This window comes from Dromiciops gliroides, chromosome 6, assembly GCF_019393635.1.
Source record: "Dromiciops gliroides isolate mDroGli1 chromosome 6, mDroGli1.pri, whole genome shotgun sequence".
Lineage (NCBI taxonomy): Eukaryota > Metazoa > Chordata > Mammalia > Microbiotheria > Microbiotheriidae > Dromiciops > Dromiciops gliroides.
Window position 1 is genome coordinate 258,257,990 of NC_057866.1, and position 13,655 is coordinate 258,271,644.

Sequence of the window (13,655 nt, forward strand, 5' to 3'; positions counted from 1 at the left end):
TTTGTTTCACTTTCCATCAGTTCACATAAGCCTTCTCATACTTTTCTGTATCCATCACATACATCATTTATTAGCACAGTCATATTCCACTACATTAATGTACCACAATTTGTTTAGCTATTCTCCAACTGATGGGCATGTACTTTGTCTTCAGTTCTTTGATCCTACAAAACACATTTCTTTTTTTTCTTTTTTTTGCAGGGCAATGAGGGTTAAGTGACTCGCCCAGGGTCACACAGCTAGTTAAGTGTCAAGTGTCTGAGGCTGGTTTGAACTCAGGTACTCCTGAATCCAAGGCCAGTGCTTTATCCACTGTGCCACCTAGCTGCCCCAAAACACATTTCTATAAATATTTTATTGCATATGGTTCTTTTCAGTTTGAACAGTGGGACTGCTAGGGCCTTTAACTAGCTTAAAGGTTGATGGGTATTTTATTCACTTTCTCTGCATAATTCCCAAATGCTTTCTAGTATGGTTGAATTGATTCATAGTTCCATCAACAATGCATTTGCATGCCTATCTTTCCATAAATTGTCCAATAATAACTATTTACTAGCTTTGTCATCTTTGCCAATGTGCTATATGCCAGTCTGTCAATTTTATGAAACCTTAGTTACTGTGATTTGTACTTCTCTTACTATTAATCATCTGAGGCATTCTTTTCTTAACATTATTAATGGTTTACAATTCTTAGGGGCAGCTAGGTGGAGCAGTGGATAAAGCACCGGCCCTGGATTTAGGAGGACTTGAGTTCAAATCCAGCCTCAGACACTTACTAGCTGTGCGACCCTGGGCAAGTCATTTAACCCTTACTGCCTGGCCAAATAAATAAATAAATAAATAAATTTTTAATTAAGAAAAAAATACAATTCTTTTGAGAACTGTTATATCCTTTGACTATCATTTGGGGAACAGCTTTTGGTTTGATATACTTCTGTCATTTGCCTATGCATCTTTGACATCTGACCCTTATTAGAGATATTTCATACTAGCATTTTTTCCCCCAGTCAATCACTACCCTTCTGACTCTATTTGTATTAATTTTGTTTGTGCAAAAGCTTTTATTTTGTACATAACTGCAATTACCTAATTCTTGTTTTGTTAAAAATTCACCACAGTTATAAAAGATCTGGATCTCTTTTATTTATTTAATGTCATGATCTGTAATATTCAGTTTACCTATCTATTTTCAGTTTATTGTGGTATATGGTATAATATACTGGTCTAAATCTAATTTTTGCCAGATTGCTTTCCAGTTTTCCCAGCAATTCTTGTCACATTAATTCCTAATTAATGTGTTGGGGTTTATCAATAATATCAATTATTTCTGATAGTTCCTCTCATTATTCTTCCATGGATTTACTTTCCCATTTTTAAAAACGAGTATCAAATTGTTTTGATTATTCCTTTATGATATAGTCTGATGTCTAGAGTCCTTGCTATTCTACCTTGTTTCATTATTTTCTTTGACATTTTGGATCTTTTGCTGTACCAAATTAATTTTACTATCATTTTATCAATTTCTATAAAGCATCCTTTTGGTAGTTTGGCATAGTATTAAATGTGTAAATTAGTTTTGGTAGTATTGTCATTTATATTATATTGGCATAGCCCAACCATGAACACTGAATATCCTTTATCCCTCTAATTACCTAAGATACTTTTTATTTCTTTAATGAGCATTTTAAAATTATATCTATATAGGTATTAAACATGCTTTGGTAGACTGACTCCCAAATATTTTATGTATTTTACAATTATTTTGAATGGGACATCCCTCAATTATTCCCTCTTGGACTTTCTTACTGCTGTATATAACTTGTTGATTTTTATAGGTATTTTGTAACCTGTTATTTTATGGAAGCTGGTAAGGATTATTATTATTTTTTACTTATACCCTAAGATTTTCTAAGTAAGCCATTAATGTCATCAATAAATAGGGATGGTTTTATTTCCTCTATTTCTGTGTCTTCAATGTCACTCTCAAATTCTTGCCATTACTATCATTTTTAAAGAACTATTTGAAAATCAGCAAGGACAGCTGATATCCTTATTTAGTGAGTGTATTACTTGGGAAAGCATCTACTACTTCCCCATGACATAGAATGCTAGTTAATGATTTTAGATCGAAAAACCCTAGATCTTTTTCAGACAAATTGTTTAACCATACCTTCCCCATGTGGACTTGTAAACTGTTTTACCCAAGTATAAGATTTTATATTTATTCATAAATTTCATTTTAGTAGATTCTGGCCCAAACTTAAGCTAGTCAAAATCTTTTTGGTACTTTGTTATCCAGTGTGGTAGCTTTTCCTCCCAGGTTAGTATCACCTACAAATATGATGAGCATACCATCTATGCTTTTATCTAAGTCACTGGTAAAAATGCTATATAACACACAGCCAAGAAAAGATCCTTAGGGTACCTTCTGTTACAATGTTACCAAACTATTAATGACTAGTTCTAAAGGTTTTCAAAAAGGAGGCTACAAATAAATGGAAGGGACTTTAAAAAAGGAAAGATCCCATTAGGAAGTAGTACCTGAGCTACATTTTATTTTCTTTTAAAATTTTTAAAGAAATATTTTATTTTTCCCCAGTTACATGTAAAGACAATTTTTGACATTCATTTTTTAAAATCTTGAGCTCCAAATTTTCTCCCTCTCTCTCTTATCACCCCCTCCCTGAGATGGTAAGCAATTTGATATAGGTTATACATGTTCAATCCTGGAAAACAGTACCATATTAATCATGTTGTAAAAGAAGACATAAACCCAAAGGGAAAAAAAAAAACCAAAACACAAAAAAATGACAGAAAGTGACAAATAGCATGCTTTGATTGGCATTCCGACTTGTGAGAATATTATTACCATTACAGAGGCCCCCTGCTGTGTGAGCATGAGACCACCCTCAACCAATCAGCTTGAAGCAGTCTGTAAATCAGTTGGTTTAGGAGTTGGTGGCTGGAACCTCGTGGGGTTGGCAGCGGAACCAGGAGTGGTTGAGGCAGTCAGGGTTTTCCTATTCTTGTTCTCTCTTGGTTAAGCTCTAATATATTTCAGTAAATGTTTAATACCTAAGCTGTTCAACTGTTGTCCTAGTTAGCTCTCCCCACAAGGGGAGAGGTAGGGTGACCACACACACATAGTGCTACCCGTCACAGACTCTGGAGGTGGACAATATTTCCCATCGTGAATCCCCTTTGATCACTGTATTGCTGAGAACAGCTAAGTCATTCACAGCCATTGTCGTGCAATATATCTGTTACTACGGACAATGTCCTTCTGCTTCTGCAGAGCTTCATTCTGAAAGAAGCTATAGATTTTATGAGAATGTATTCCTGACATGGGAGACCATTTGTACAAAGGCAGAGAGGTGGGTGACATGGAATGTCATGTACAAGGAGCAGCCAATAGTCCAATTTAAATGGAGTCATGGTTACTTGAGGTATGGTACTGTGAAATAAGAGAGCTTTAAATACCAAACTGAGGATTATGTATTTTATCCTAGGGACAATATAGGGAGCTACTGAAGATTTCTGAGTAGGGGATATGGTCAGCTTTTGTTTTATTAATATTAACTGGGGGGGCCGCTAGGTGGCACAGTGGATAAAGCACCGGCCCTGGATTCAGGAGGACCTGAGTTCAAATCCGTCCTCAGATACTTGACACTTACTAGCTGTGTGACCCTGGGCATGTCACTTAACCCCCATTGCCCTGCAAAAAAAAAAAAAATAACTGGGAAATGAATTGAAGAAAGAAATAACTGGAAACTAGGCTGCCCAATAAGAAGCCTATTGAAGTCACTGAGGTGAGATGTGATAAAGACCCGAACTAGGGAGGGATGAGGTTGTGTAATTATTATTAAAAAGGGGGGGGGGGGTAGAAAGGAAAGATGTTTTCCAAGCAGAATTGACAAAACCTGTTGTGGGAGACGAAATGGTCACAGGTGACTCCAAGAAAAGTGGTGGTGCCATCAACATGAATGGTGGGGTATGGAGGGTGTAGAGGGTTTGGGGGGAAATGTAGTCAGTTCCATTTTGGACATGTTAGGTTTGAGCTGCTTACATGTTGTGCAAATAGAGGTCACACAGAACCAGAGTTCAAGAAAGAGCTTAGGTCAGGACCTCACAGATCAGAACGGGATCTAGTCTGCACGTGGAGAAATTAATTTTAGTGTGGAAACATTAGGTGACCAGAGGGAAGGAGGAGGATGTGGCAGCCAGCTGCACAAAGATGATAAACCATTCACAGGAGCTAATATTACCAAGGGAGAAACTATAAAGGAAGAACATTCAAACAGTGCTCTTCTTTCTCATGCCTGTGATGGCTGAAAGAATATATATGATCCAGAAAACGAGACTAAGAAAAAACCATCAAAAAGCCAGGAAAAGAACTGGAGAAAGTGGTCCCCAGGTCCCAGGAGAAAGTACTCAGGAGCAGGGAGAAATTTACTCCCTAATATAACCAAATTAGGTATTAGTTTCAAAATGACAAAATTCTGAAAGTAAGTAAAATTATATCTTCCACATCTAGTTACTTTAGAAAAGTGAAAAAAAATCTAAAAGGCTTAGGAATCATGACAATAATAATAATATTAAAAAGACTAATAAAGATGAACTTGAAGCTGAAGATGGTCAATACTATAAAATATATATTAGGAGTTTCAACTGAAAATATAACAGTGGTTTGAAGGTATAAAAAAAAAGAGGAAGAATGTAGAGGGGCAAACTTGTCAAGGAGCCAGGAGCAGGTTAGTTTGGTCAAAAACAATGCCTGTCTTTTTTTCAGTGAATGAAGGAAAGGAGGAGAAAAATGAGATGATATAGGACTTGAAGCTGGAGAGTGGGAGAAAATGGAGACCACGACAAATGGCCCCAGATTCAGGTAAGGCAACTAGGTGGATAGAGCACTGGGCCTGGAATCAAGAAGACCTGAGTTCAAATCCAGCCTCTGATCCTTATCAGCTGTCTGACCCTGGGCAAGTTATTTAACCTCAGTCTGCCTGTTTCCTAAACTGTAAAATGGGAATAATAAGAGCACCTATCTTCCAAGGTTGTTATAAGGACCAAATGAGATCATATTTGGAAAGTGCTTAGCACAAAGTAGAAGCTTAATAAGTGCTTGTTTCATGACTAATATGGAAATATTTCACATGAATGCACATATATAACCTATATCAAATTGCTTACCATTTTAAGGAGGGGGTAGCGGGAGAAGGGAGAACATTTGGAACTCAAAATATTTTTTAAAATGAATGTTAAAAATTGTCTTTACATGCAATTGGAAAAAATAAAATGCCATTTAAACTAAAAAATAAACTAAAATAAACATTGTTTTCTCCCTTCGTGTATTATTTTTCTCATAATTGTATTTTACTTTTCTTTCAAGTACTTAATTTTGAGAGGGAAAATGAAAACTTTTTAAAAAGATGATTTCTCTTGACAGATAATGAGGTACTATGCATAAAGGACTAGCTTTGGAGACATGTATTGGCTATGTGACCTCTGATCTCTCAGTGCCCCAGGCAATTACCTAAGACAATTAGTTATAGACTTGTCAACTGTAGTGGTCTGTACACCAGAATTTTCTCCCATATGGACAAAATTACCAGTCAGGACCAAAACCCCTGAAATTTCCTTCATAGAGGCAGTAAGGAATAAGGGAGCCAGGAAAACCTGGATTCAAATCCTACCTGACACTTAAAGTATCCGTCACTGGACCAGTCACTGGATATCTATGTGCTACAGGCAAGTCCTCAGGACTTATTTCCTAAGCTAGTGAGGGATGTAATTTGTGCTGGTTGCAAAGAGCCATCTCCACTGATGGAATCATAGTATCTGCTGAGCTGCACTTATTGTAGCCAATAATTCTAAAACTATGACTTAATAAAAAACAACTGCAAAGGTACGAACTAAATAATTTCCACTTATTTTCAGCAAACAGTATTTACTTAAGGATAATCACGTATTTTCAACTGCTTTTAAAAGGCCCTCAGAGGTTCTCAAGGAACTGTCAATGATGAAAGCCACAGCCAACTTTTAATGGGGAAATTATGCCCTAAACTGAAAGCTATTTATGCTAATGGAGAAATATTACAAAATCCCCTTCTTCATAGACCCCAGAGAAAGGAAAGAATTAGACACATAAATTCCATGATGAAACAAGGAAATATTTGCCAGGTTTGGTACCTGAGGGGAAAAAGGACAAACCCAATCATTTAATTGTCTTTTGTGAGATGATAGATTTAAAATGAAATGATGCTGAAGGGGGGCTAAAATTCAGACTTTCAAGGGGCTTAATGGTGTATATGAAACAATGTAATGAGAAGCTGGCTCCATCCAAATCCAAGTCACCCAAAATTGAAACAGACAGTAGTCCTTTCTGGTAAGGGCAACAAAGAAACTAAGCACAGTGTAAGTATTAATCATCTAGTGTTCCAATTCCCTTCCACATTCTAACAACTGAGTAGCAGTTATAAGCTGTTATATATTCCTCCTATCAACAGATTCAAAGCTGCACTGAAGTGATGACATTTTTTCATGGTTTTAGCAAAAAAAAGGCCAAATGGCTTTAAAAATATGAAGCCCATCACTATGACAATAAAATGACTCACCTTGCTGAAGAGGCTGAGTGTTTGCACTGGGGTTCTGACTGGACGGCTGGGCTGAACTACTGGTAGTAGCCGTTGTTGTAGCTGTAACGAGTCGAACATAATGAAACTTGCTTCCAGGCACTTGAATCTGCTGAACATTAGGAGCAGTTGCCAGAGGAATAATAGTTTTAAACTGAGACGTACTCACTCCTCCAACGGTGATGGTCTGCAAAGCTGACTTCACTGCCTATTTAATAAACACAACATAGCAATCATTAATCAGAAGCTTAACATTTGCACTGTTAGCCTTTATTACAATCTATCCCTGTCAAGTAAAAGCTTGTACATTATTGTAAATTTTCATGAACAGTGTGTTCAAATAGAAATGGAGAAAAAAGAAAGAGAATTGGGAATATAATATTCCAGAAGCCAAAGGATCTATGCTTATAACCAAGAATAACTCATCCAATAAAACTGAGCATGATGCTATGGGGAAGGGGGGAGGGCGGGGAGAGAATGGATCTTTTATGACTCCCAAGCCCTTTTCGAGAAAAGTCTAGATCTTTGTGGAAACTTTTAGATACAAACACAAGAGTCAGGAACAACATAAAACAAGGGATTAGGAAGCTTTGATCAACACAATGACCAACCAAGATTCTAGAGGACTCATGATGAAAACATGCTATCCATACCTCCTGATAGAGAGGGGAATAATGGACATAACCAATACAGGAATTTGTTTTGCTTGACTTTGCATTGTTTGTCACAAAAGTTCTTGGTTTTCTTTGTTTTTCAATAGGGCTAAAAAGGGGTGGGGAGAAAAGTATAAGAGAAGGTAAATTTTTATTAATTGAAAAAATAGGTTAAAAAATGAGGGTATAAGTTATATATAGTTAGAATAAGAAGAGAAACAGGTAACAAAAGAATTTTTACAGCAAGTTTCTCTTTTAAAGGTTGTTATATATGTATATGGGGGATGTGTGTGTGTACATAATGGATTCAATTTTATAAGAAAAAAGCCATTCCCCAAATGATAAAATGGTTAAAGAATATGAAAAGGCAGTTTTACATAGGAAAAAATTCAATTCAAATTATCAAGAGTCAATGTGTAGGGGCAGCTAGGTGGCACAGTGTATAGAGTACTGGCCCTGGAGTCAGGAGTACCTGAGTTCAAATCCGGCCTCAGACACTTAACTCTTACTAGCTGTGTGACTCTGGGCAAGTCACTAAACCCCAACTGCCTCACCAAAAAAAAAAAAAAAAAAGTCAATGTGTAAAAGATGCTCTAAATCACCAATAGAGAAATGCAAATTAAAACAATTCTGAGGTTGTACCTCACACCCCTCAGATTGGTAAAGTTGACAAAAAAGGAAAATGATAAATTTAATAAATTTAATAAAGTGCAGCAAATAGGCATTGATAGTTTATGGTAGACAGTTTATACAATAATAATAATGTTGTAAGGACAAACAATTCTGAAAGACTTAAAACCTCTGGTCAACCAACCATAATTCCAAAAAACCAGTGATGAAGCATGGTCTATCCACCTCCTAACAGAGAGACTCAAGAAGCTGATTTACACAGCAAATGTGAGTGTTTTGTTTGACTGTATATTTCTTTTTCTTTCTTTCTTTTTTTTTTGGGGGGGGGCAATTGGGGTTAAGTGACTTGCCCACAGTCACGCGGCTAGTAAGTGTCAAGTGTCTGAGACCAGATTTGAACTCAGGTCCTCCTGACTCCAGAGCCAGTACTCTATCCACTGTGCCACCTAGCTGCCCCTTGACTGTATATTTCTTACAAGGATTTTGTTTTTTCTTTTCTTTTTCTTATGTATTTATTTATTTTTTTAATGCAACAAACATTTATTTTATTTTTTCCAGTTACATGTAAGGGTAGTTTTCAACATTCATTTTCATGAGATTTAGAGTTCCAAATTTTTCTCCCTCCCTCCCTTTCCTCCCCCCATCACTTTTCTTTTTCAAAGGGGAAAGGTGGAAGAGAAAATAAATTCTTGTTAATTGAAAAAAAAAAGAATGTCTATTATTAATGCCTACATCACATTAAGTAGATAAGCTGACCCCAAAAGATAGTGGCTGATCAATGGAATAGATTAGGTATACAATATACAGTAGTAAATGACCATAGTAATCTCCTGTTTGATAAACCAAAAGATGTCTTGGCGTGGTGGAAGGGCTTGTGCAGGTTCAGTGAAACTATAAGCTATGCTGTGCAGGGTTACCCAAGATGGACAGGTCATAGAGGAGGGTTCTGGAGGAGATGAGGAGAAAACCCTATGGGCTGCAGTGCTGGAGATGGGCCCCTCAGTTTGGAAAGCATCCAACACATTACTAGGGAAGAGCAGAGAACAACTACAAGCAGCTCTAGCACTGATGAAGCAGCTGAGCCAAAGCCGAAAGGAAGCTCAGCCTCGGACATGTCTGGTGAAGAGAGAAAAGTCCACTGATATAAAGACCAATATTGTACAAGAACCTAGAATGTAAGATCTGTGAACCCCAGGTAAGCTAGATGTGGTAAAAAAGAAGCGGGAAAGACTAAACAGTGACATCTTGGGTTCTTGGGTGTCGACAGGAATGGGTGAATTTAATTCAAGTAATTATGATAAAGACTCCTGTGGACAAGAATCCCTTAGAAGAAAGGGAGTAGCCCCCATAGTCTATAAAAGGGTGAGAAAAACAATACTGGGGTATAATCTCAAAAATGACAGAATGATATCTCTTTGAATCCAAGGCAAACCAGTCACACAAATCAATGCTCCAATCACTGATGCCGAAGAAGCCAGAGTTGATCAGTTTTATGAAGACCTACAACATCTTTTTTTTTTTTGGTGTGTCTCTGTTTCCACTTTTATTGTCAAATCTATTTCTTCATAATCATATTTTTATTACATGAGTTAGCATTTAAGGGTTGGTTGAGCTTGGCTTTTAGTGAGCAATGGAAAGTGTATGATATTCAAAATAGCTTGTGAAAATGCACATTTTTTAATCTATTAATGAAAGAACCTCTTCTACCAAAACTTAGGTGCTACATCTTCTAGAAATAACACCAAAACAAAGATGTGACACTCATTTTAGGGAATTAGAATGCTAAAGTAGGAAATCTTTTTTTTTTTTTTTTGCAGGGCAATGAGGGTTAAGTGACTTGCCCAGAGTCACACAGCTAGTCAGTGTCAAGTGTCTGAGTCTGGATTTGAACTCAGGTCCTCCTGAATCCAAGGCCAGTGCTTTATCCACTGTGCCACCTAGCTGGCCCTAAAGTAGGAAATCAAAACATAATTGGAATAACAAGCAAGTTTGGATTTGAAGTACAAAATGAAGGTAGAGACAAACAGAATTCTGTCAAGATAACTCATTGGTCCTAGCAAGCACTCTTTCAATAACCCAAAAGGAGACTCTACACATGGACATCACCAGATGGTCAATATCAAAATCAATTGACTATGTATTTTGCACCCAAAGGTGGAGAAGCCCTATATAGTCAGTTAAAACAAGTCTGGGAGGTGATTACAGCTCAGATCATGAGCTTCTTATTGCAAAATTCAGACATAAATTGAAGAAAGTAGGGAAAACCATCAGACCACATAGGTAAGACCTAAAAATATTCTTTATGACTATGAAGTGAAAGTGATGAATAGATATATGGGTTAGATCTGGTAGATAGAGTGCCTGAAGAACTATGGACAGAAGTTTGCGATATCGCACATGAAGTAGCAACAAAAACCATCCCAAAGAAAAAGAACAAGAAAGCAAAATGACTCTCTGACAAGGTTTTTCAAATAGCTGAGAAAAAAAGGAAAGAAAAAGGGAAAGAAGAAAGGGAAAGATACAACCAATTGAATACAGAATTCCAGAGAAATGCAAGGAGAGATAAGGTTTTCATAAATGAGCAACACAAAGAAAAAGAACAATAGAATGGGAAAGACAAGAGATGTCTTCAAGAAAATTAGAAATATTGAGGGGAAAAAAAGGGGGCAGCTAGGTGGCTCAGTGGATAGAGCATTGGCCCTGGATTCAGGACCCGAGTTCAAAAGTTCAAATCCGACCTCAGACACTTAACACTTACTAGCTGTGTGACCCTGGGCAAGTCACTTAACCCAATTGCCTCAGCAAAAAAAAGAAAGAAAGAAATATTGAGGTAATGTTTCATGTCAAAATGGGCATGATAAAAGACAAAAATCATAAGGACTTAACAGAAGTAGAAGAGATTAAGAAGTGTCAATAATATACAGAAGAACTAAACAAGAAAGATCTAACTATTACAGTGTGGTTACCAATCTAAAGCCAGACATCCTGGGGAATGTGGGCCTTAGGAAATATTGCAAACAATAAAGCTAGTGGAGGTGATAGAATTCCACCCAAACTATTTAAAATCTTGAAAGGTGATGTTTTTAAAGTACTACACTCAATACACTAGCAAGTGAGAAAACTCAAGAGTGACCACTGGATTGGAAAAGATCACTTTACATCTCAATCCTAAAGAAGGGCAATGCCAAGGAATGTTCAAATTACCAATCAATTGCACTCATTTCACACACCAGCAAGGTTATACTTAAGATTCTGTAAGCCAGGCTTCAGCAATATATGAACCAAGAACCACCAGGAGTGGAGGCTAGTTTACAAAGAGGCAGAGGAACTAAAGACCAAATTGCCAACATTTAATGGATTATGGATAAAGGGAATTCCAGAAAAACATCTACTTCTGTTTCACTGACTACACCATGGATCACAACAAAATCTGGCAAGTCCTCAGAGATAGGAGCACCAGATCACCTCATTTGTCTCCTGAGGAACCTGTATGTGGTCCAAGAAGGAACAGTTAGAACTGAGCATGGAACAACGGATTGGTTTAAGATTGGGAAAGAAGGCAGCTAGGTGGTGCAGTGAATAAAGCATCGGCCCTGGATTCAGGAGGACCTGAGTTCAAATCCGGCCTCAGACACTTGACACTGTGTAACCCTGGGGAAGTCACTTAACCCTCATTGCCTGGCCAAAAAAAAAAAAAAAGATTGGGAAAGAAGTATGAAAAGACTGTGCTGTGTGATTGTCACTTATATTATCTGAAATGACAGGCTGGATGAATCAAAAGTCAGAATTAAGGTTTCTGGGAGAAATATCAACAAGCTCAGATATGTAGATGATACAACTCTCATGGCATAAAGTGAAGAGGAATTAAGAAGCCTCTTGAAGCACCAGCCCTGGATTTAGGAGGACCTGAGTTCAAATCCAGCCTCAGACACTTGACACTAGCTGTGTGACCCTGGGCAAGTCACTTAACTCTCATTGCCTTGCAAAAAAACCCCAAAAACCCAAAACAAAAGAAGCCTCTTGATAAGAAGGGTGAAAAGGGAGCGTGTAAAAGCTGGCTTGAAACTTAACATTAAAAAACTAAGATCATGGAAATTGGTCCCACCATTTCCTGGTGAACAGAGGGAGAAGAAAGGGAATCAGTAACAGATTTTATATTTGGTGGCTCAAAGATCACGGCAGATGGCAATTGCAGCTACAAAATTAAAAGAGGTTCACTCCTTGGAAGGAGAACCATCCAAATCTGGACAACATACTAAAAAGTAGACACATCACCTTGCCAACAAAGGTCTGTATAGTTAAAGCTATGTTTTTCCAGTAGCAATGTGTGGCTGTGAGAGTTGGACTACAAGGAAAGCTAAGTGCCACAGAACTGATGTTTTCAAAATTGTGGTGTTGGAGAAGACTTATGAGAGTCCCTTGGACAGCAAGGAGATCAAATCAGCTCATCCTTAAAGAAATTAATTCAGACTATTCACCAGAAGGTCAAATACTAAAACTGAAGTATAGATACTTTGGCCATATAATGAGAAGACGGGTTTATTGGAAAAGACTCTTCAGTTGGGAAAGATTGAAGGTAAAAGGAGAAAGGGACAACAAAGAATGAGATGGCTGGAAAGTGCCATGGAAGCACTGAGCGTGAGCGTGAACTGACTTCAGGAGACAGTGGAGGACAGAAGGGCCTGAAGCACTATGTATGACCCATGGGGTCACAAAGAATCAGACATGACTGAATGACTGAACGACAACAAAGGAGTTTGTTAAAATGCTTATGGTTTGTATAAAAAAATGCTTATGGTTTAAAAAAATTTTTGTTAAAATTATTTTCAACTTTTGAGAAGAATTTGTGTAGTATTTTTATTCATGGTTCTTGAATTTCTGAGAACTCTACTGTGAATTCACTGCGATCAGGAGTTTTTTTTCCTGATGTTACCTTAAAGATTATACCACAGGGGCAGCTAGGTGGCGCAGTGGATAGAGCACCGGCCCTGGATTCAGGAGGACCTGAGTTCAAATCCGGCCTCAGACACTTAACACTTACTAGCTGTGTGACCCTGGGCAAGTCACTTAACCCCAATTGCCTCACTTAAAAAAAAAAAAAGATTATACCACAAAAAAATTAGGAGTTCATATACCTATTTCATACCTACATAAGTCCTCTGTGATCCACTGACACTGGCCTCTTGGTTGTTCCTCAAACAAGACACTTCTCTAGACCACAGACATTTTCACTGGCTTTCCTCCATACCTCAAACTCTCTCCTTCTTCTTTTCTACCTCATGGCTTTCCTGACTTACTTCAAATACCAGCTAAATAAACTCTTACCTTCTCCCGGAAGCCCTTCCCAAAGCATGAAATTTAGTGCCCTCCCTCAGTTGATTATGTCCAATTTATCCTGTCTATACCTTGTTCTGAAAATAGTTGTTTGTGTGCTCTCCCCTCTATTAGACTGTGAGATCACTGATAGCTAGAGCTGTTTGCTTTCATCATATCCCCAGAATTTAGTACAGTGCCTGGTATATAGCAGGCACTTAAAAAATGTCTACTCATTTGACTCACTGAATTTTCACAGACATATACTTAAACAAGACATATACTTAAATGAGGGATAGAGGCAATTACAAAAAACAAAATAGATAAGTGATTATGTGAAACTGAAGTTTCTACAAAAACAAAACTAATGCATCTAAGATAAGAAAGGGGTTGGGGGTAGAGCCATGGCAGTGGAGTGAAAAGAGCA

At 37.5% G+C, this 13,655-nt stretch overlaps 1 protein-coding gene across 3 annotated transcripts in view; it reads right to left on the reverse strand.

Moving 5' to 3' along the window:
* LIN54 (lin-54 DREAM MuvB core complex component) overlaps positions 1 to 13,655 on the reverse strand; it is a 73,757-nt gene that overhangs the window by 24,291 nt on the left and 35,811 nt on the right. For all 3 annotated transcript variants that reach the window (XM_043972537.1, XM_043972538.1, XM_043972539.1), the window contains exon 5: positions 6,615 to 6,840. In XM_043972537.1, coding sequence (XP_043828472.1) covers positions 6,615 to 6,840 — 226 coding nt within the window. The remainder of the gene's footprint in view (positions 1 to 6,614; positions 6,841 to 13,655) is intronic.